This window comes from Cydia splendana, chromosome 22 (genome assembly GCF_910591565.1).
Source record: "Cydia splendana chromosome 22, ilCydSple1.2, whole genome shotgun sequence".
NCBI classification, from domain to species: domain Eukaryota; kingdom Metazoa; phylum Arthropoda; class Insecta; order Lepidoptera; family Tortricidae; genus Cydia; species Cydia splendana.
This window is the reverse complement of record NC_085981.1, coordinates 1,402,936-1,426,280: the sequence shown is the minus strand read 5'-3', so window position 1 is coordinate 1,426,280 and position 23,345 is coordinate 1,402,936. Positions and strand designations below refer to the sequence as shown.

Genomic DNA, 23,345 nt, shown 5'->3' with positions numbered 1-23,345 from the left:
GTTTTTAAATGGGATAAATTATTCGGGGAAATACCTATAATTACTAAAAAGAACCAATTATTTTGTGCGTAAAGCTGTTATTTTCATAATTATTAGGGAATAAATTAGCATAATAATCAAATATACATGTTTGCGTGTTCTGCCATCTAGTGGGGAAATTGGGCAACCAGCAATAATTCCGTCAAAAGAAACGGAAAAACACGAGCGCGCGTCGTCTCGGGTAGATATCAGCTGAATTATTCGGCTAAAATGCCCTGGCACGGGCATACGTAGTCGTCGGTCCGCCATTACGACGCAGCCGAGACACGTTTGTCGTATTTAGTTAAATATTTTCGTTTATAAATGAGTAATAACGCTCATGAACTAAGTAATCGACTTCTGAATGCGTTGGATAACAATTACAATGTAAGTTTGCGAGTTTTAAAGACCGTAAGTTGGCAAAGCGAGTCTTAGATATGAGAATGGTCCCACGAGCCCATGACACCCGATTCGATGCAACGATTTGGCCTCTTGGGAGGTTGTTTCCAGAAATACTGACGTCCCTGTATACACGGATGATGATAAGAGAGTGTCGGAATGTGATACGGTGTTGATATGAGCGCCTCCCGATAATAAAATAGTGTCGGTGGAGTGGATACGTGCGCGGTGCGAGTGCAGTATATAGGAGCACTGACGTCGTCAATGCTCCGTCTCTAGCCCCTTCGTCCACAGTGCCAAAAGTTTTGCAATGTGAAAGTATGGAATTGTGCCACGCGCGTCAAATCCTGTTGAATTCCTTGGGTTATGTAGATATGGTGCTGTGTGGAAGGCAGACGGAAAATGTGTTTTATGTCGTACCATTTGACCTTACGTGAGTAATAGCATAAGTACGGCGTGGAGACACCTCATGGTGGCAGGTGGTGGCTGCTCATGGAAGCTGTAAATACGTGTTCCGGGTTATTGAACATGTCAATCTCTATTGGCATTTTAGGTTGAGCAATTCTGGTTTGGCAATGATTTTGCAATACTCCTGAAGTCTGATTTGCCCGTTTATAACCTTAGCTGTTGTGTAGTAATGCTACACATAACTGTTGTTATCAGAAGGTTATTTTTGATACATTTAAAGTGCTCAAGTTTCCATAAAGCTGTTTGTAGTAATGCCACATAGAAAGTAAAAATCTGGTACTTGACTTTTTTTTCAAGTGTGACTAGATTAGGCCACATGGATGACTAGGGTACCTAATTGCTATGGTCACTACCATGTGCTTGACCCATATGGCCAGATGTCATTGACTTCCCTTTAGTACCAATAGGTTAATAGTTTGCATGGTTATTTATGTGATACCAAACATTCACCTATAAACAGAATTCATTTTAGTATAAGGTTTCAAAAACTGGCCAACCTTCAATAACTAGCCACCTTATACGAAGTGAAGTTAAGGTGAATAGAATTCATTATAAGTTTAGGGTGGCTAGTCACTAACAGGTGGCCAGTTACTGGCAAATTACCCTAGTAGTTGTCATTTACCTTCTTTATGAGAATAAGTCAAGCAACAAGCACTTTTGATCGAAACAATTACAATCTTACATAAATATTGTTTTTTTTAATTCACACCCTAAAATCTGCCCTGCTTATCGCATGTGCAGTACTTGCACGAAAAACAGTGTTTAAATAAAGAACTTATTCAAAGAGAACAAGATTAACAATTGCATGTCTTTTCAACTGCGATTACTGCAAATGTTGTTAGCACGGCAGAAATTGTCACTAAGAACTTTCCTCTGTAAACAATGTTTTATAATTAGATGTTTTGATATTTCCTTAGTAATTTTGGCTTATTATTATGTCTGTCACAAAAAAGGCCTTGATACATGAAATTATTAACTCATTATCATATACAACAAATGATTAGCTAGGTACAAACTTTAATCAGTCATCAATGTTGTTGGTTTCCAAATAAACTGTATCAGTGTATTCAGTGTTAAAAATAGGAAGTTGACACTTGTTGATCTTTGTTCTTTTCCGTATTTTCACATTCAGAAGTTGTGAAAGAAATTTCTCATAAACTTGTCTGGGTGTCTGGCGACCTTCAGGTGTTGTGTACCTACATATATTGTTATTGTAAATAAACGAATAAATATTTTCACATTTGGTTGCATCATTTGCAGTTAAGTGATAAGTGATAAAATATTTGTCCCCATTACTTCAAAACTGTATAAAAGTTTGTATGCAAGGGGGTCAGGTATCTCTGTAGCTGACTGTATTTTGGCAAATTCACTGTGCAAAATTGCAGGCAGTAAAAGCCAGTATAAAAAAAAGTAGCCTATTTATTTACCAAATTGAAGCAGATCTCATTCCTAATAATGCATAAATGTCAAACGTCAGGCAATAAAAAACTAAACAAAAATCAACCTTGCTCTGGTACTAGTCTGGTTCACTGTCGCTTTGAACTTGTAGTAGTAGTTATTACAGCGGAACGTCACTAATCCGGACGGGCAAAACACCAGATGTTGACAGATTACAGAGGTCTCCGGATTATCTGCAAAATGTCTAAAAAAGCTTACAGTAGAACCTCGATTATCTACAACCTCAACTATCCAAATCTTGACTTAGTTTTTGTCAACTCCCAATTATCCGAACTTTTTTCATATAAAACATATTGTAATATTAATTTGGGCATCAAATTTTAATATACTGTGCTGTTTTTATGTAAAAAGGTGTTGTTATTGTTTTATTGTAGTTTATTATACGGATGTCAAATGTGGACTTACACCAACAAGATCAAACAAAAAATAAACACCACACAACGAGCCATGGAAAGAAGCATACTGGGAATAAACAAAATGCACAAAATTAAAAACGACACTATAAGAATAAAAACAAACGTCAAAGATGCGCTCACACAAGCCCTTAAGCTCAAATGGCAATGGGCAGGACATATTTCAAGATATACAGATGACAGATGGACAACACTAACAACAAGATGGAAAGGACCATTACCAGCCAAGAGGAAAGTTGGCAAACCAGTCAAACGGTGGACTGATGACATAGTAGAGGTTGCAGGAAAAGACTGGATGTACAATGCCAAACACAGACATTTATGGAAGAAATGGGAGGAGGCCTTTACCCAAACGGGATCCATACCTCACGAAAGGAGGAAAAACAACAGAAACAACAGCATAAAAACATATCTTAACAGAAACTAAAAAAGAGCTATGGAAATAAAGAGGCTATAATAAAAAAAAAAAAATTGTTTTATATTCTTATAAACGCACATTTGGGTTATCTAAACGATTCTTGGTCCCAGTGAGTTCAAATCGAGATTCTGTATATGAAATAGGCATATGTAAATTATGTAATTAGGCGGGTCCACACAAACCGAGCTGCCTTGCGAGGAATTTGCCGCGCGAAGCACCGCGGTCTGTGTATACGTGCCCCGGCCGCATTGACTCTTCCTTGGAACTGCGCCTGGGGCTGGATCCTCTTGGTTGCTTTACTAGTAATCTTGGTTGGAGATTATGTTGAATTATGCGTTTGATCTAGTCCACAAGTGCGGTCAATCCTTCTGATCTGATTCTTTACATTTAGATTATTGTTTCTCAGGTTTGATTTCTAGGTACACAATCATAGGAAATCGCTAGTTTTGTTTTTCTCTTCGCCTAGTGATTACGAGAAGTCGTAAAATGCGGTTTATACGGTGAAATAATGAGTATACGTAGTGTGGATTCTGAATGGAATAAGTAACGATGAAATTGCAGTTTTATTGGGTGGTGTTTGATATTGTTTGTTTTTGAAGGATTTTTGTGTCCGGGGGTTTACCCGTATGTTGTGAAATAGTGTTTGTGGAAGAAATGTTTATTTTCCGGCCACATGCTACCTGATTTCTAGACACTAATAAAATTAACTTTGTTCATAGCTCAGAATTCGAAATCCAAATTGTAAGTAGTTCTCAAGATATTTAGCAATCTCACAGAGATAAAGGGTTTTTTCTGAAAGAAATCATCTGGACCATTTTTGGGGTATTGCTTAAAAGTTGATATATCTGAAGGAAATAGGAGCAGTTGTTTTTTTTTTATGAGTGAAGTGTTAGCAGGTATAGGTACTTCCTCAACATAGGCTACCATGTCAAATATCGTCTGTAAAAAAAGAATATCTCTTTTTATCAAACAGGCTGTTTATATCTCATTCCTTAATTAGACATTGACAGTTGTTTGGTGAAGAATCCCTGATTTTTTTTCTAAGCAAGAAAATTTTAGTACACAGTATACTTCCAAGGCAAAGCCACTTCTGGTTATGTCATAAATGTCAATATCATATTTTACCCAAAAAAAGTCCTAAAGGCATAAATGTATTGTCCGTTGTGCTTACATGATTATAAACACGTCTACACAAAATTATAAACACATTCACAATTCACATCCAGATTTATGAAATACTTTACAACCTTAATTTAACTATGTGTAGGTCCAATTTAGCTTAGCTTCTAATAAATGACTATTGTTAATGTTGTCTTTTTCTATTTCCAGGTTGTCGACATGCATGCCGTTAACGAAATCATATCCATATTGGAGAAAATCAATATTACAAAAGAGTTGTTGGAGGTGAGTATCAAATTTTTTTTTTCTACCTGTTGCATAACAGTGATACTGATAGAGTTACAGATTAACATTGTTCAGAATTGAGTCAGGTATTTTATTAGTTTGGTTTGGGGCCAGAATAATATGTTACTGGTTTTAGTTCCAAGAAATAATACTTGTAGATACAGTAGGTATTATTGCACTGAAGGACCCGTAGCTTTACCAAAGAGATTAGATAGTACGGAGTTACATATATCTCTGTAACTACTATTACAGAGAAACTAAGCTTTTGTCCGCAACTTCGTCTTAACACATTCAACACCAAGAACCCGACTGTCGGGTACACTGTTCGTAGCGACTACGCGCTACATACGACGAAACCGTGGCTACGCGCTACGAGCGTAACCCGTAGCACTTAGTGGTATTGAATGTGTTAATGGGATGATGATTGATAAATAATAAAAACTTTCCTATGGCCTTCCTCGGGCCTCAAACTATCTCCATACATATCAAATTTTATCTAAATCGCTTTTGATATTTAAGCGAGAAGAGGTAACATACAGACTACGCGATTTTCATTAGACGGTTATATTCGTATCGAATATTATAGTTCAGTGACCTGATGTACCATGAATATTAATTCGAATTTGCAATACGTTTGACACTTCCTAGTGTGAGCCTTGGTGTTCACGTTCTCACATGTGAAATGTTCTTCCGGACGGACGACAAAACATCCATATAAGTAGTTATCGAATCTGCTCGCGTAATTCAAGAATCGGTTGAAAAATGCGACATGTAGAGAAGAACAGCTGAATATACGAAAGCATTTTTGCCCAAGATGACACTTCGAATAATACGAAATCGTATCGTAAATTTTGGCCTGCCAGTTACTAATTAATTTTAATTTTGTCAGTTAATTTTGGCTAGAAAAAACACTACAACGTGAGTTGTGGAAATCAAGGGGAGAGGCCTTTGCCCAGCAGTGGGACATTATAACGGGCTAATAAATAAAATGGCCTTCCCAATCGCTCTTTAATCAAAAATCTTTTCCTTATTATGTCTGATTTTTACTACACTTTTATTTCTTTCACTGAAGTGGTATTTCTCATTTTGCAGACCACCCGACTGGGCAAGCACGTGAACGAGCTACGACGAAAGACCTCAGAGCCGACCCTTGCACGCCGCGCCAAGGTGCTCGTAAAGCGATGGCGGGACCTTGTCATACCTTCCGCTGCCTCGCCTCACCATGCCGGTTAGTACCTCGTCGTTCTCGGCCGTGTAAGTTAAGGCTCAGTTTCTTTGGTCGATAGGTCCCGCATGCGGGGTACGGGTGATTTCCATAACGCATGCCACAGGGCCCGCATGCGGGGGACAGTTTTCAATGGCGATAGGGCCCGCTTGCGGGGTGCGGGAGATTTCCTTTATCAGTTTCAGTGATCGTTTTACGGACTTACCGCCTGCGGGGAGTCACCGCTGTATAATTGTATATCGATGGAGTTATCGACCAATGAAACTGAGCCTTTAAGGTCAAAAGATGTCGGGTCATTTTTATACCTGCCGCTGCCTCGCCTCACCATGCTGGTTAGTATTAGTAGTCCTCGCCGCGGCTCGGCCATGTAACTCCCCTCCAAAGTCAAGCGATAGCTAGAATTCCGGTATTGAGGGCTAAAAGTGTACGTGCATAAACTGTGGGGGGCAGCACAGAAGCGCCCTGTTTATTGGCGCGAAATATAAATGTCATGTTTAAGCTTCCAATTCAGGCCACGAGATGGCAGTACCAACAATGCATAAGAAAACGTGCGTAAACTGTTTAGGGCAGCATTTGCTTTGGCGTGAAGTGTCAATGTACATGTACAGTATATTTTTCCGATTCAGGCCACAAGATGGCAGACCTTCCAAGGCGCACGGTCCCTATATCGGGTATTTGATGATTTAGTTCCCAGGCCGGACGACCCGATAGTCGGGATCGTGGTACTACTGCTTCATATGACGAAATTGTTGTGGATTGGCGCGGACGTTTTGTTTGGCTGGGTGGCAATGAATGTGTTAACAGGGGTCTCCAAACTTTTTTACCTGAGGGCCATATTGCGCCTCAGAATTTTCGCGCGGGCCACGGCATCTTGAACTGAAACCCATCTGGTTGCTGCTGTTAGGGCTGAACACCTGGAGCCTGGCTCTCGCGAGCCGGATTGGACCGCTGCCGGCGGGCCGGATTGGAACGCTTCGCGGGCCGGATTTGGCCCGCGGGCCGGGGTTTGGAGAGCCCTGTGTTAAAGAATCATACCACATTGAAGGCCCTAGACTTCAATCCAATGTGAAACCCGCCTTATGCAAGCACTATAAGGCGTGGCTCACTCCGCGATTTGGTCGCGTCGCAACAAGTAGTTACAAGTACATCCGTCCCACACCAATTTTGGTGGCTAGCCATAAGCCGCGCGTGGCGCTTGCGCCACCTAGCGGTCATATCTGTCCTAATCGTAACAGACGCGTTTTGTTAGAGAGTGAGTCTTCTGTACCTATTATTATACTATTATTTATTCTGTGGCACTATGTAAAGGCTTGGCCACATACAGAGCGCGACGCAGCGCCGCGTCCACGCCGCGCGACCGCGGCACATGCTAACAGGTTACCGACGTCAAACAGACTGCGTCCCGCCGGTATCACGCCCCGCTTCTGTCGCGCCCCGCGCCGCGCGGCCCATTGCGTCCGCGCGGCGCGTGCGCAGCGCTGCGCCGAGCGAACGCGGCGGCCCGCCGCGTCGCGCAAGGTCACGTCAGTAGGATCGGACGTAGGCAGCGAGCGGTGCGCCGCGTTCCCGCGCGGCCGCGCCGCGTTCACGCGCGCCTTGAGGGCGTGTTGAGAGCGTGAGGCCGGCGCGATCGGCGCGCGCCCTGTTTGACCAGGCTTCGCGTCGGCATCACGCGGCGCGGACGCGGCGCTGCGTCGCGCTCTGTGTGTGGCCAAGCCTTAAATTAGAAATGGGGAAGTTGAGGTGTCCCCTACTTCCCGCGGGCCTTTTCATGGGCGCTATAACAAATTGGCCCATATTAATGCCGGATGTAGGGCTAGCTTTCCGATTCTTTACAATAGGACTAGGTGTGTGCTTATAGTAGAGTGTATGTCGATTTATTTGGAAATACAATACAGTTACTACAATACCTTTTTATTGTACAATTTGAAAGTAAAATCATGAAGATATATATACATGTACAGAAATAGTAGTTTGTGTTACAAGGGATCAAAATGATATATTTCCGTCAAGGGCGTACATTGAATCCTGAGCGTAATGAGGGATTCAAGTGTTAACGCCCAAGACGAAATAATTTTGATACCGTGTGACACATACTGCTTTTCACATCAACTATGAGGGAAAAAAAAAATCTTAGTGTTGACACTACAGTGTTGCCACTTTTTAATTTCTACTCTTTTTTGCCAGGCTGTACATACGATGTTCATAGTTAATTATATTAATATTGTATACTGGCAATGAAATGTCGTTGAACAGAAAAGTGCCACTTTGATCCCTCCTAGCAGGGAAGAAAAATCCATTTTCTGATTAGGTGATGTGAAAAATAAATATATTATGTAGTCCTTATTAATATACGGACTGCATCCTAAGAGGTATTCCTCTTACGGACAAAAATTTAGTAGTGGAAAGAGAATTAATTTTTTTTCTATTTTAAGTATTTGGGCTATTTAATAGCGTATTATTAGATACAGAGTGGAGGTTGTTTTTTTTTTGTCATAGTAAATATTAATTATAAATAGAAGGTCATGATATTTTTTTTGTTGATTGTAGACCATAATCAAAGCGTGACATAATGGCCAGAAACAATAGAAAGAATATATTTTTGAAAAAACATAAAACCCAAAGATCGAACCTTAGGCAAAGACATATGTAACTTCGTATAAGACGAATAAAGTCTAAGGAAAAAACGTGCCTCGGAATTGAAGCAAAAGTCATTCTCGAATAGATGGCGCACACACCTTTAGCCTATCCTCGGCTAGATGGCGTGACGACACCGTTTCATATTTAACAATTTTAACACATAGATATCAGTGAATGAACATGGATCAAAATGATATAAAAATAATAAAATCATTTATCCATATATATACATGTTTTGATAACTCTATACGTTTTCATTTTGAGTTTTAGTCGTGTGTCGATAGATGGCAGTAAATTTACAGTGACTACAAAATTTACAATGACAGGACCCCTCTATACTATCTATTCTTTTTGCCTTAGGTATATTTGGTATGGGGCTATTCATAAATTACGTCATTTCAAATTAGGGGGGGGGGGGTCTGGACATCGGATGACGGTAGCATGAAGTAGGAGGAAATGGGGTCATTTGAAGCATGATTTTTGGATGATTATAGGGGGGGGGGGGGTCAAAAATCGATGACGTAATTTATGGACAGCCCCTATGGTACCTATAGGTAAAGTCGGTTGGTCAAATCACCCAATCAAACATTTAAAAGAACTTAGACCAGTCAGATCAACATTTGTGGCTAGATACTTACATAAATCGGTGGTTGGCTCTTCTCTTCAAAAATTTGCTGACCTGTACACTATGTTCTTATTTCAAACGGCGCCAACGGTCGCTGGGGTCAGTGACCGCACCTGGGCTCATTGCGCGCGCTCATCGTATATATTAATTTAAATGCCATTAATAATAGCACTACTGGAAACCTATATTGAGACGTTGATACTTTCTTTTTTAATACAGTTGCTCAAAAAGTGCTACTTTACGTAGCTGTTTAGCGTGCGGAAAGTTGGTTATCTCGAACTAGTGCTTTTTACTTTTCCAATTTTTTTAAATTTATACTTGTTCCAATTCACGACTACTTATTGATGAGTGTTAATATTAGTTTCCTTTAAACGTCGTAATCAGCAGAAAAACCTACTGTTAATGTAAGAATGTGAAAAATATACATATTTCATATTTTAATACTTACCTCTTCATCGTTATAACACGTTTATTTTTTAATATTGAATATTGAAAATTCCGTTCTTAATAAGTTGTCTGAATGGAACGGAATAGCTGCCAAACGCCCATAGATATAATATACTTAAAGACGACGTCTAAGCGAGCTGTCACTGTTACCACTTTGGTTTAGTGTACGATTAACAATATTTTACTTATTTTTTCGCAACTGTATTAAAAAATGTCGTTCGATACACGTGCGGAAATGTCATTCTTCACTCGTCCCGAGTCTTGCCACTCGCCTGCGGCTCGTGCCAAGATATCTCGGTACTCGTGAAGTAATGACATACCTTCCGCACTAGCATCGAAATGTACTATTGTGGTGCGTGTAACGAAATTTTTGCATTATGGTACTGCTCTTTGGAAGTCTCATAATGTTTGTAAATAGGGAATATTACGCGAAACTCTGCATAGGGGGCGCCACTACCACAATCCATCACAATCTGGGGGTCTACTGCGAAACAAGAAAATCGAAATATCGTTATCTAACCTGTCTATCACTCTTGCATATTCGAGCGATAAAGAGGCATATAACTAAATTTCGATTTTCGCGTTTCCCGGTAGGCGCTTGTTAACAACCCGCCTTATGTATCAATGTCATATTTTATCATCTGTGAAAACTTGTCACAAAATGGTTTACGGCACACTATGTATAAGTTACTCTATGGTTTACTATAGGCGCTAGTGCTGCACTCTGGCGGCAGAACATTGCAGTAATACCCCCTATTCACTGCACCAGTACTATCTATCAATTAATGACAACAGTACTAAAACTATTCCTTGGTAAGGTCAGATGGGATAAGACAAACACTGGGGCAAGAGTAACACTTGTAGGGAATCCTCGTCATACTCTAGCCCCGATTAAAATAAACTATGTTTCTCTTACTCCACATGACCTTATACCGAAACAAACCTCATTTATTGGTAATGAATGAATGAAAACATTTATTTTCAGACAACTATTGGCCCATAGATAAATACCTTAAAACTAGCATACATATTATTACAAAATATATCTTAAAACAATAATCGTAATCGGCCGAGCGAAGTGAATCCTTTGGTAAGGTCAACTAAGGATCAGTAGTATGAGAGATTAGACCTACAAAGCTGAGCTACCTTAAGTCAAAAACAATCTTAAGGTACAAGTTGGAAGAGTGAGAGAGGCAATATGATCTGCGGTCGGGCGACACGTCGCTCAGCCACGCATTGATGACTTTGTATCGCTGATTTTGAATGGTAGGGTCATTGCGTCAGTTCGCCGTCCAGTGCCTGTTTCCGTCCACTTGGCGTCGTTAAAAATAAAAAATAAAAATGATTTATTCAGTAACTTAATAGCTTAACAATATGCAGGTTGGTGTCTCTTTTTAAGTATACAAGATACCTGTGTCAAGAGACACCGCTCTTCCTTACTGGTTTGCTAAGTAACAAAACCATCAGTTAAAAGAAACAAAAATAAACTAAAATAAAAACCAAAAAAATAAAATATTCAAATTAAAATTAACAACACATTTAAGTTAACGTAACGGGAACCATGCATTTTAGTAGATTATGAGTAACAGAAAAGTACTATAAATCTGTATATAAGAAGATAGGTTTATATTTAAATTATACACAATTCTCTGTGGCAACTAACGCCAAGTGGACGGAAACAGGCACTGGACGGTGAAATGACGCAATGACCCTATTTCATAGAAATACATAGAAACCAGTCGTGTCGCCGCCACGTGTCGTCTGCAGTCGCGACACGTAGCCGGGTTCCACCTTCTACCTTTACTGTAAAATTAAAATAATGTTTCGAACCTAATAATAACTTTCGAAAGTGGACTTAGGAGGAACCAATATGTATGTATTGCGAGGCAGCTTGTGATGAAAGAGTATATAGTATTCATTTATTTATAATTGTTTAATTTTGTTTGTCAGGCTCGAACCGTTCGTCGGCGGAGCGCACGATGCGGCGGCTCGGCGGCACGCCCATCACCTCCCCGGCCTTCGCCCGGGTACGCACTTACACCTTCTTAAACCAGCGGTCTGTGGCTAAACGGCTAAAATGCCAATATGGCAGGCTCGAAAACACAGGAGGGACCTAACATTTAAGGCCAGTCCACATCGGCTGCGTGTGCGTAGTGTAGCTAGGTGTGCCGTCTCTCATAAGGATCTGTATATTACAACGTCTGCGCACACCCACCAGGTGTGCACAGGCCTTTAATGCAAGTTCGGACTATTTAGAAAGTTTAATGGTGTAAACAAGTCAATTTACATTTAATATGTGTTTTAGTAAAAAAGGTAATCTCAGTTTTACTGTCATCTGATCAAGCCTCAGAAGACAGTTACGCCTGTATTTTGTCTCAAAACAATTGTTTGATTACATAATTATTACTGCAAAATGTTTTGAATGATTCAGTATATTGGCTGTATGTCATGTCAAATTTTGCAAACAGAAAACCTTACAAGTTCCAAGGTTTCATTTCAGTTTTCAAAAATCTAGCTCCTGTCAAAATTTGTACGCGCATCGACGCTATATCTGTACAGAGACTATATTGTACAGATTCTCCTCAAAAGTGTATTATTCTGTTACAGCAAGTAGTAAGCCCGGCGGTGCCCAGTCCTCGTCCCCCCTCCAGACCTGGTAAATAACACATTATAAGACTTGAAATTATTCATATCACAATATTCTAAACGTTTATTTAAAAAAAAAACAAGACTTATTGGTCATTTTCCTATTTTTATTATATTTACTGTTGCAGAGAAACCTGGCAAGGCAATAAAATGTAACCCTTTGATCGCAATGGCGCGCCGGACACGATAGGCGTGGCAATCAAAGCGTTAATATATAAACACCTTGTCATTGCAATATGAACCGTATCCCCTAACGTTAGGGTCGTTTCCAGCGTGGGGCGGCTACGAGTCGGACTCGCAGGACGTGATCCTGGTGGACGACGACCCGCCGCCCCAGCCCGCCCCCTCCCCGCTCACGCTGCTCGCGCACGCGCACAAGCCTGTCTCCTCACGTGAGTATAAGAGTCTGCGCACACCGGCTGCCTGTGCGTAGACGTGTACGTGCGCTAAAAAGTGAGCCGCGCACGCACACGTCACGCAAGCGGTGTGCCGTCTCTCATAAGGATCTGTATATTACAACGCGCACGTGCACGTCTGCATACAAGCACCCGGTGTGCACAGGCTTTAAATGTTTGGGAAACCGATAATATTTATTGTTTGTATTTTTGACTGACGTCCTAATGCCATCTCTTTCACGCTTGGTTGGTCCTAATAAGGGTAAAGGAGATAGCATTATAACCTCAGTGGCCAGTTGGTATTGCGGTAAGTATTGTAGCAGTAACTAGTAGTTTTGAAAGTAACTTTGATGAAATGTATAGTGTTGCATGTTTATCAATAATCATTTTAGTTTATTATTTGCAGCAGCGAAAAGGCCGCTGTCTCCCGAGACGCCGAATGACGACAAGAAAGCTAAACGAGACAAAAAACCTAAGAAACGAAGGTAAGATTTTTTATTTAAACTGCAAAATGTACCTATGCTCTATTTGCAACATTTACAGTCTTATTTCTTCTTCGTCTTTCCCTTATGATTAACCCTTTGAACGTTTTACGTCATAAACAAAAACGTCACTCACACGCCAAGGTCCAACCGTACTTGAAAGTGTGAAGGTTACTTTAATAATGATAGCGTATGCCATAGTACTTAAAGTTGTCCATGGCACTGTGGGCACGACTAGTTACGACGCCTTTAGGTGTTCTTGGCGTTCAAAAGGGAAGGGATCGTGATCAATAGGGAATATTAGGCAAAGCTCTGCGTAGGTGGCACCTTTGTAGCACATACAGTAAACAAACCACATTGACACATGGCCTACCGCGAAACAAGAAAATCGAAATTTCGTTATCTAATCTCTCTATCACTCTTGCGTATTCGAGCGATAAAGAGGCAGATAACTAAATTTAGATTTTCGCGTTTACCGGTAGAGACCTTTGTTAAAAAAACTGCTTTGATGCATCAATGTCATATTTTATTGTCTGTGAAAACTTGTCAAAAAACAGTTTAAGGCACAGTATGTATAAGTTAGTTTATGAATTTACTGAGTCGGTAGTGCTGCACTCTGGCGGCAGAACATTGCAGTAATATCCCTTATTAGGTACTAGGCCCTTCAAAGATTGTAGAGAATCTGAACCCAAAAAACCTGAGGGTTTTCTCGTAAAAGATTGTTGAAAGGTTTTTAGAAGTTTTTACCTGAGAATTTGATGTGTGATTTGAATGTGGCCGAACGCTGTGAAGAGGTCGGCTGGCGGCAGTTTGCACCGTGCGGTCCACATGGCTTATGACCACATCAAATGGAGACAAATCACATGTGGTTGCGATTCTCAGCAATGAGGGGGCGAGGAAGAAGACTAGAGAATTTAAAGATTGTTGATAGCATGGTATAATAATATACTCCGCCTGGTACTCCATTCCGAGATTCGCGTATGACCTAACTGACACGCGCCTACGTCATCATGCTGTTTACAGGTTCTTTGAAATGTGGGAGAATTTTAACCAACGGTGAAAATTATTTTTTAATACAGTTGCTCACAAAGTGCTACTTTACGTAGCTGTTTAGCGTGCGGAAAGTTGGTTATGTCGAACTAGTGCTTTTTACTTTTCCAATTTTTTTAAATTTATACTTGTTCCAATTCACGACTACTTATTGATGAGTGTTAATATTAGTTTCCTTTAAACGTCGTAATCAGCATAAAAACCTACTGTTAATGTAAGAATATGAAAAATATACATATTTCATATTTTAATACTAACCTCTTCATCATTATAACACGTTTATTTTTTAATATTGAATATTGAAAATTCCGTTCTTAATAAGGTGTCTGAATGGAACGGAATAGCTGCCAAACGCCCATAGATATAATATACTTAAAGACGACGTCTAAGCGAGCTGTCACTGTTACCACTTTTGTTTAGTGTACGATTAACAATGTTTTACTTATTTTTTCGCAACTGTATTAAAAAACGTCGTTCGATACACGTGCGGAAATGTCATTCTTCACTCGTCCCGAGTCTTCCCACTCGCCTGCGGCTCGTGGCAAGATATGTCGGTACTCGTGAAGTAATGACATACCTTCCGCACTAGCATCGAAATGTACTATTGTGACAAGTTTTCACAGATGATAAAATATGACATTGATACATTAAGGCGGGTTGTTAACAAGCGCCTACCGGGAAACGCGAAAATCGAAATTTAGTTATATGCCCCTTTATCGCTCGAATATGCAAGAGTGATAGACAGGTTAGATAACGATATTTCGATTTTCTTGTTTCGCAGTAGACCCCCAGATTGTGATGGATTGTGGTAGTGGCGCCCCCTATGCAGAGTTTCGCGTAATATTCCCTATTTACAAACATTATGAGACTTCCAAAGAGCAGTACCATAATGCAAAAATTTCGTTACACGCACCACAAAAGAAAGTATCAACGTCTCAATATAGGTTTCCAGTAGTGCTATTATTAATGGCATTTAAATTAATATATACGATGAGCGCGCGCAATGAGCCCAGGTGCGGTCACTGACCCCAGCGACCGTTGGCGCCGTTAGATATAATATACTTAAAGACGACGTCTAAGCGAGCTGTCACTGTTACCACTTTTGTTTAGTGTACGATTAACAATGTTTTACTTATTTTTTCGCAACTGTATTAAAAAACGTCGTTCGATACACGTGCGGAAATGTCATTCTTCACTCGTCCCGAGTCTTCCCACTCGCCTGCGGCTCGTGGCAAGATATCTCGGTACTCGTGAAGTAATGACATACCTTCCGCACTAGCATCGAAATGTACTATTAACGGCATTAATTTTAAGTTATTCATGTAGAAACATAGTAAAATAAAACAAATCTAATGTATTAAATTAAACTTTATTTATCTATACAAGACAAACGTTTAAAAAACTAATTCACAGTTACACATTAATTACCAAGCTTACGACGTGAAAAGTTTGGAAAACACTGCGACTGCTGACACTGAGCGAGAAGGAAATAACAATTAACACGCGTTCGACAAGGATGACGGTCAGGGCATGAAGTTATCTAGATCCGAATTGTCAAATGTGCACAGCGCTATCCTGTGTTGCCAGTAGTATAAACAGAATTACCCGAAAGTCTGAAATTTCTTTCGTGAATCGGAAGATATTGCTAACGAGTAATTAAAAATGACGTGTTATTGTAAAATTTAAGCTAAAATACATATAAATGAAAATTATAAAATTATAAAGAAATATTTTAACTTATTAACCATAGGTATAATGTACCCATGTAACATGTTATGTTGAAATAAAGTGGCAATGTTATTGTGACGTAGGCCCGTGTCACTCTGGGAATGGAAGACCATGTTTTATTAGACCATGGTTGATAGATACGTTTTGCAGAGGTCACAGTCGTGCGGGGTCGGGCACGGAGGCGGCGGCGGCGGGCGGCACCACCACGCCGGCGCCCGGCACCGGCGGCGCGTGGCTCGGCCGCAACGGCGCGCACCCCGGCAAGAAGAACGGCGTGCGCAGCTCGCTCGACCCCTACGCTGCGCTGGTTAATAGGATGCCCCCCGCTGGGGCTAAGAAGGTAACATTACCATACCTACTTAATCTTGTTATTATAGATAGATATTCATAGAAGATAGAGATAGATGATAGTTGAACTGAATCAGGCACGCAAGGTGCGCAGCTAGGCCGTAACAGCGCACAACCTACTAACAAAAAGAGGATTTTAAGACTAATATTTTTTTTATTTCAGGTGAAAACAACTAAGGAACTTCTAGCACAGATCCAGTCTAGAGGTTCAGCGCCCCGTTCACCTTCCCCCGGCTCGCCCGCCTCGCCCGACGTGCTGTTCATCGAGCCCGACGAATGTACGTATTTACCCCAATGTATTGCATAATGGTAGGAAAACAGAATTTGAATAAATGAGTGGAACTTTAAAAACTGTTACTGATCCTTATTTATTCTGCATAATAAGCTAGTGATAGATAGGCTACTTGGTCTCATCTTGCTGCTACTGCTATCTTTAACGTTTTAAATTATTTTGATTGAAATATGGATTCCAAAAGACTTACTAAATGTACTAGACATGACATAGGTAAAACTTATCCCATTAATTATTTCAGCGAGTCAAATCAAGCCAGAGTCCCCGCTCCGCAACGGCGCTGCTTCTCCACGCCCCCCCTCCCCCGCGCCCGCCTCCCCGCTGGCGCCGCTCGAGGACCCGAGGGAAGTCCGGGACTGCACGTGCGGCGAGGAACCCGAGGAGGACTGTCCCGCTGCGCGTCGGACGGAGGTCCTTCCTGTCCATGTGCACGCTCTCCACCATGCTTACCTCCCCGGCATCAACGGGACGAGAGCCCCCCTCCACCCCCACCAGTTCGCCGTCCGGAAACTGACTGACCCCGAGAAGCCCGACCTCTTCACCTCCATAGTACCCCTGTACAACTACTCGGACTACGCGGACGATTATTGTGTGAAGAACATGTCGCGCGTCCCGCTGTGCACGCATTTACCCTGGACGGAGTTCGCGCCCGCGCCGCCCGAGCCTGCGCCCGCGCCGGACCCGCCGCCGATACGTCCCTACCCCATCGACGAACCTAGTCCCGAAGTCAAGACGGAGGTTGATGACGATGACGAGGGTGAGGATGAGAAAAGTCAGGACATGGAAGTGGCCGCGAAGGAGGAAGTGAAAGTGGAGCCCAGTGAACGTTTGAAACCGACCGAGGAGACGGTGTTAAAAGTGATAAAGTGTGAGAGTGCCAGTGAAGTGCCGGACGAGTTCGCGAGCGAGCAGAAAGATCACAGGACCGTGGAGAAGACGAAAAGTGCGCTCGACGGCCAGGCGTTGTACGACACGTGCCAGAGCGCGATTGATTCTATACCGTTCGTGTACGGGCAGACGTTCGCCGCGCCGACCGTGACGCTTCCCGAAGAGTCCGCAGAGGTGAGTGATGCGTTAGAATCCGCTCTCACTACTGCCGCTGAGTCGACAGAGAGGGATAACCGAGGCAGGCCGTCCCGCTCGGGCGCGTTCGCCGAGTGGCATGAGTGTGCCAAGTTAGGCGAGCTGATCGCGCTGCCGTACGTGGTGATCGACTGATGTGATACTGCTAGAGTGCCAAATCTCGGCGCGGCTCCGAGCTTCCGTTGTACCGACGTTCCAAGTGTCCTTACGTTAGTTTTAAATGTACATAGCGGTGTTGGATGTGTGCCCTCGAATATGTACATACGATAATTTAGCTAATGTAGTTAGGACGAAATCAATGAGACTGCTAGCAGCGGGGTGGTTTTTTAACAGTGCGTTAACTGAAGCTTTTTGAGTTTGCAAAAATTTATTTTGTGTCGATAGTCGCGTCACCTGATGTGTTTAGTCATGTATTTATTTTATATTGTTTTAGGGGTTCACCTTTGTTTCATCTATAAATGTTTGATGGAATGTAATGTTTAGTTAAATGTTTCATTTGACCTAAATCAATTCCAATTGTTGTTAAACAAACCTTGTCCTAATATCTATCATGACACATTTGTGTTATCTAAAATGGTGGAGTGTAGATGCGTTTTGTAAAGGCCAAGTGATCCAACGGCGACCGTTGTCTCAGTAAAATACACATTAGGTCAAAAAAACATAAAACCAAACATACATTCGATCAAAAAAATTAGGTGAAACGACGGTACCCATTTTAGGTGGATATTTTTACGGTGGATCGCTCTCGACTGTTGTGATATGAGGCGCGGTATGGTCCGTGGGTCTACAAGGGGCCAACTAGTTTAGAAACCGAACCAATCAAAGATTGTCTCATATCTAGAGCTGCCGTCCGGATTTCCCCGGATTCTTTATAGTCCTACCAGAGGCCATTTAGGTATTGAAAAGCGTCTGGGTATAACCCGGTCACTTTTCATGTTAGGGCAATCCCTACACCTTTATTTTTGTAATAAAAATACATATTCTCAGGCTTTTGAATCTTTTAGTCCGGCACTTGACTCTGGCAGCTCTTCTCATATCCAAATAGTAACGGCTTGAAAGCCTGAATATTGGCCATTGCATTAAAGTAGACCCATTCTCTCTTATGTGATAAGAATGGACTATCAACGTCTGCACTGAATTCCAAACTGTACTTCCTTTCTTTAGATGTTGGCAGTTTTGTTTGTCTGGCAAAGCCTGAAAGCTTGATGAGGTGGCGGAGGGTTTCTAGAGTGCTTTTGAAATTAAATTGTAACCTTAACATGCACACATACATGATTTTGGTAAGTCAAGCCATTCTCTTGTTTGCCATTGTCATGATTTAAAAGATTTCTGTCACTTAACAAATGTTATAAAGTGGCAAATCTTTTTTATTTTGCAATTATTGATGAAGACATATTGTCAAAAGTGCTTAATAACCCTGAACATCCTATTAATTAATTTCTATTGGTTTATTTATATTGATTTCTCTATTTTAAAAGGGTTCTAGCCTTCGAGCAACACCGGCTCCCCACACGTCGGAAGGGAGGAGCCCAAGCTATATCTTACCGTACAAATCGTTCAAGACAAATCTTGCACACCTCGATCTCTTTTTGTGTATGGATGAATCACAACACGCACCGCGCTAGTTGTGTGCATGCCCTGTTGGGCATGTGTTTCGGCAGAGGGGAAATAGTGCGGATGCCGACTCCCTACCTCGTGTTGCTCGAAGGTTCTAGCAGTAGCCTTATATTGTTAGCTTCCTTGTCAAGTTGAAGGCTGAAGTGAAGATGACTGCTTCCAAAACTATTGATCCACCAAATATTTTGTATATAAACAAATTCCCAAATAAGACAAAAATCTCCAGACTGTTTCGTATTGAGTTATATTGTTACCGAATGTGATTTATAAAGAGAAAAAAATTAGGTAATTAATAATAATAGGAGTTCCAATTGTATATTATACATATATATTGCTATATCAACCATTCTAAATATCAAACAAAGTTATAACTAGAATTATCAAAGAAATTATTAAACTTAATTTCTTGTTAAAAATTATACTTCCACTGCAATTGATACTTTTCTATAATAATTGGAAGTTTTTAATTTTTAATGATAAATTTAGTTAAATAATAGAAGACCACTGTACGATTTGTAATTGTTTGCTAAGCAATTATCTTTTAAGTATTTCAAATGAATGAAATTGGTCTAACATTTTAACTGGCCGTTTACTATCAGGGAAAAAACAGTTTTTACAGATTTTTTATATTAATATATGTGGTTGTGTAAGTCATATAATATGACATGTATATTACCTATATTATAAGTACAATAGAAAGGATAATGTTATGTTTATGCATCAAAGAAAATGTCCTACATAAACCAATGTGTTCAAAAATCCTTTTATTATTCAACATGTGTTATTGCCAGTATTTAAATGCTGTTATTTTCACTGATAGTATTTGGCTAGCCATTTGTGACATTACTGACACATTTACTTTTGTAATTATTACTTTATTTTAATCTTCCACCTTTCCCCATTTCATTTTCGTCTCTATTTTACTAGTCCAAACGATAGAGACGGATATTTGTCGTAAGCCTATGTCACATTTTATGTGCAAAACACATTGAAAAACTGTCAAATTAGTGGTTGGGTTATTATGAAGGTTGTCAATTGTACAATTCATATTAAACATATTATTGTGATTATGACAATTCATAGTGTCCCATAATTTACTTATTATTAGCTTTTTTTTTCTTTTTTTAATTCACTCAGAAAAATCTAGTCTTTCCCATAATACACAGTTTCAGACACAAATCATACACACGTAGTTACTATAATCCATTTCTTTCATTCATTAGTTTACTCATTACCCTAAAAAGCAAATAATATGCGTTTAACATACGTATTTAAATTTGTTATAAACCAAACAATCGCATTTACATTAGTGCCTTGAATTTATTCTAAGATCCATTTTTGAAGAGGGTAATCTTCATAAAACGCTTTCGTTCCTAAACTATCGTTTTAAGTGTATACTCATACTATATAAGTTTATGAATGTATCAGTAATGTTGCAACTGCCAACGAGTTGGTATAACACTTATTTACCACCTTTATGTACAATTAGGACTATCTGACTATCTAGCATAAGTTGCGTTCTCGCGCGCGAGTCCATACTTGAAGTCGCGCTTGACGTATGGAGTCGCGCGTAAGAATGCAACTCATACTAGACCGTCTGACGGAATAAGAAGATATATGTACCTATACCTCTTGCTCTAAACAGATAGTGTTTCAGTTGTAAGATGGGTTGTAAATGAGTGTCAAAGTGTGGGGTCCCGGGGTGGTAACGGGGTATAGCTGTCGCCTGGAGGCGCGCGCGGCTCAGTGAATCTGTCATGACAGTGTCTGTCAATTGTTTTTTGTATTGTCATTTGTCATTCGGGCTACAGACGTACTGCAGAAAGTTTGCAAAGATTTAGAATTTTGGGTATCGTCTTGGGTCGTTCCATTCGTTTTTCGTCAAGTTCTTAAATTAGTCCTATTCTGCTTTCGTCACTCATTCTACATTGAAAGCCACCGACGATTGTGACGAATGTAGAATGAGTGACGAAAGCAGAATAGGACCTATTTAAGAACTTGACGAAAAACGAATGGGACGACCCAAGACGATACCGAATTTTCTTGGAAACTATAACAGTAATGTAAAGGTTTAGAAGTTTCCGAGATCATTTTAAGTGTAAAGTTTCGCTATTTTGGAAAATTTCTGGCGTCACAACGGTCGCAGTTTAGAGGTAATTATTTAATTTTAACATGTTGATTATTCTCATTGAACTGCGATGTTGAAATATTATGTTTTTAACCTTATGTTACGTTTTTTTCCTACTTGATAAGAGTCAGTAATCAATCACAGTACTTTTTAGGTTTCTAAGTTTAACCTCCCGAGTCTAAATGTACATTACAATGTACATATTCATGCAATCTAATTTGAACTTTTCATGAACCAAATAAAGTAGCATTTCTTTTGTTTCATTGCTTTTTTAAACAAACGAAATTCGTTCCAATTTACATATAGAACAAGTTACATATAGAAAAACTTTCTATGGTGGGTTTTACAAGGTTAAAAATGTACTGGAATGATTATCTGTCATCTATTCAAATAATTTGCCTATTATTTTGTGTTTTGTATGATGATGATGAAAATCAGTCAATTATACAAAACCACTTGTTAAATTGTGTTCTTCTTAATTTTTAACAAATCATCGAACTATGAAAAACTTTGTACCTACAGTCAATCCGTTTGCTCAATAGCTATAAATACGTTCAGTATTATTATCGGATTGAACTGTACACAATGAAAAGCCAAATTAGTTGTTATATTTGTACATATTGAATTCGTGTTTGTTAATTATTTTAAATTGTTTTATTCTTAAGGGGCCCACTGATTAACAGTCCGCCGGACGGTATCGGCTTGTCAGTTAGAACAAAATTTTGACAGTTCCGAACAACTGACAGGCCGATACCGTCCGGCGGACTGTTAATCAGTGGGCCCCTTTACTCTTTTTATCTTGAATTTAATGTTATTTTCTCTAAATAGTTCTAATTTCGTAAAATTTCTAACCAAACGGATATAAACCATATTAAGATTTATCAGAATGAACAGCATATCATAGAACATCGAAATTATAGTCCGACAAACACAACTTTTCACTCAGTAAGGACCAGGAGAACTATACTCATCCCTTTTGGGTGCTAGTACCAGCGTAAGACAAAGACAGTATGATTCTCTCTCTCTATGTTTGAAATGAGACAATTCTGGTCCAAACTACATACATATATATATATGCCTTTGTTGTATGATATGTTGTATTCACGCTCTCTTCCTTTATGTTTAAATATTTTTTCAACTATACTCTTCATCATAGAGAAAGAGTGGTAACTCCATACATCAGTTTTGTTACCAAAACGCGCGTTGTTTCGTAGTCGACATCTAGCGTCATGTAGCGGAATTTATCAGTACTGCTAGTTGACAATAGATGTCTCGGCGAACGAAAACTCTAATGTTCAACAATTTTCAGCTAATATTATAACCGGATTAAATTAAGTCTATTTTCAACCCCTTCTGCTTATAATATTAGTTGTGAATTGCTTTAGTAGTATATTTTTCATCAGTAGCTACCACAGACAAGACATCCTCCAGACTGAGCATAGTAGCTCTACCCCCTCTGCCACAAATACGGTAGATTTACTCCATTTTCGAGTCGAAAGTGTCTTTGTGAGACGTCCGTGTCTTTGAACGAACTAATCACGTCACGGGACCTCTCTCACCTCGTCCCCCGCACCCCCGTATTTTCGGTAGCATCGGTTTCATGAAATAATTGCTCTAAACTCCGTCTAGACGATTCCTAGTCTATGGTAGCTACACTTGGGACATCTGGTGTCAAGTAGGGATACTTTTTAAGTGTTGTTATTGGTATGATTATTGTACGACAGATTCACTGCGCCTCGCGTAATATTGGCCTTACGCGGTTATAATACTGATGCGAATTCGCACGTCGCTCCAGTGTACAAGCGTGACAGCGCTATGCGATGCGATGTCTCGCTCGCACACCGGATGCGAATCCGCATCCAATATGGCCGCCTTAGGTCTTGTATAGAATCCGCTGAATGCCTTGCTGGTCGAGCTCCAAGAATTTGGTAAAATACAAAAGCAAAATATATGTGTTTTTATTACGATACATTGTTTTATTTCCAGTCTTTTTGAAAGTTAAGAAATAGTACATTACGATACAAGCAGTCGCGTGGGAAACTTCGGTTGTAGAAAATTCAC

General features: G+C 40.2%; 1 protein-coding gene across 2 annotated transcripts; it reads left to right on the top strand.

The window, feature by feature from the left end:
* Nucleotides 1-220: 220 nt before the first annotated feature.
* LOC134801582 (uncharacterized) lies at nucleotides 221-23,251 on the top strand. Of its 2 annotated transcripts, none has more exons than XM_063774197.1 (10): nucleotides 221-405; nucleotides 4,504-4,578; nucleotides 5,671-5,806; nucleotides 11,466-11,542; nucleotides 12,123-12,171; nucleotides 12,434-12,553; nucleotides 12,963-13,041; nucleotides 15,967-16,156; nucleotides 16,328-16,442; nucleotides 16,698-23,251. In XM_063774197.1, the coding sequence occupies exons 1-10, from the start codon at nucleotides 343-345 to the stop codon at nucleotides 17,672-17,674; spliced, it is 1,881 nt and encodes a 626-aa protein (XP_063630267.1). In that variant the 5' UTR covers nucleotides 221-342; the 3' UTR covers nucleotides 17,675-23,251. The 2 variants fall into 2 exon arrangements, with proteins under 2 accessions (XP_063630267.1, XP_063630268.1); XM_063774198.1 differs by lacking the exon at nucleotides 221-405 and adding an exon at nucleotides 413-850.
* The last annotated feature ends 94 nt before the right edge of the window (nucleotides 23,252-23,345 follow it).

Bases quoted from the DNA above. Each gene is read 5' to 3' on its own strand.
- LOC134801582 (XM_063774197.1), top strand. From the start codon at position 343: ATGAGTAATAACGCTCATGAACTAAGTAATCGACTTCTGAATGCGTTG. The intron at 406-4,503 runs GTAAGTTTGCGA...TTCTATTTCCAG, and splicing joins CGTTGGATAACAATTACAAT to GTTGTCGACATGCATGCCGT. The intron at 16,157-16,327 runs GTAACATTACCA...TTTTTATTTCAG, and splicing joins CCCCCGCTGGGGCTAAGAAG to GTGAAAACAACTAAGGAACT.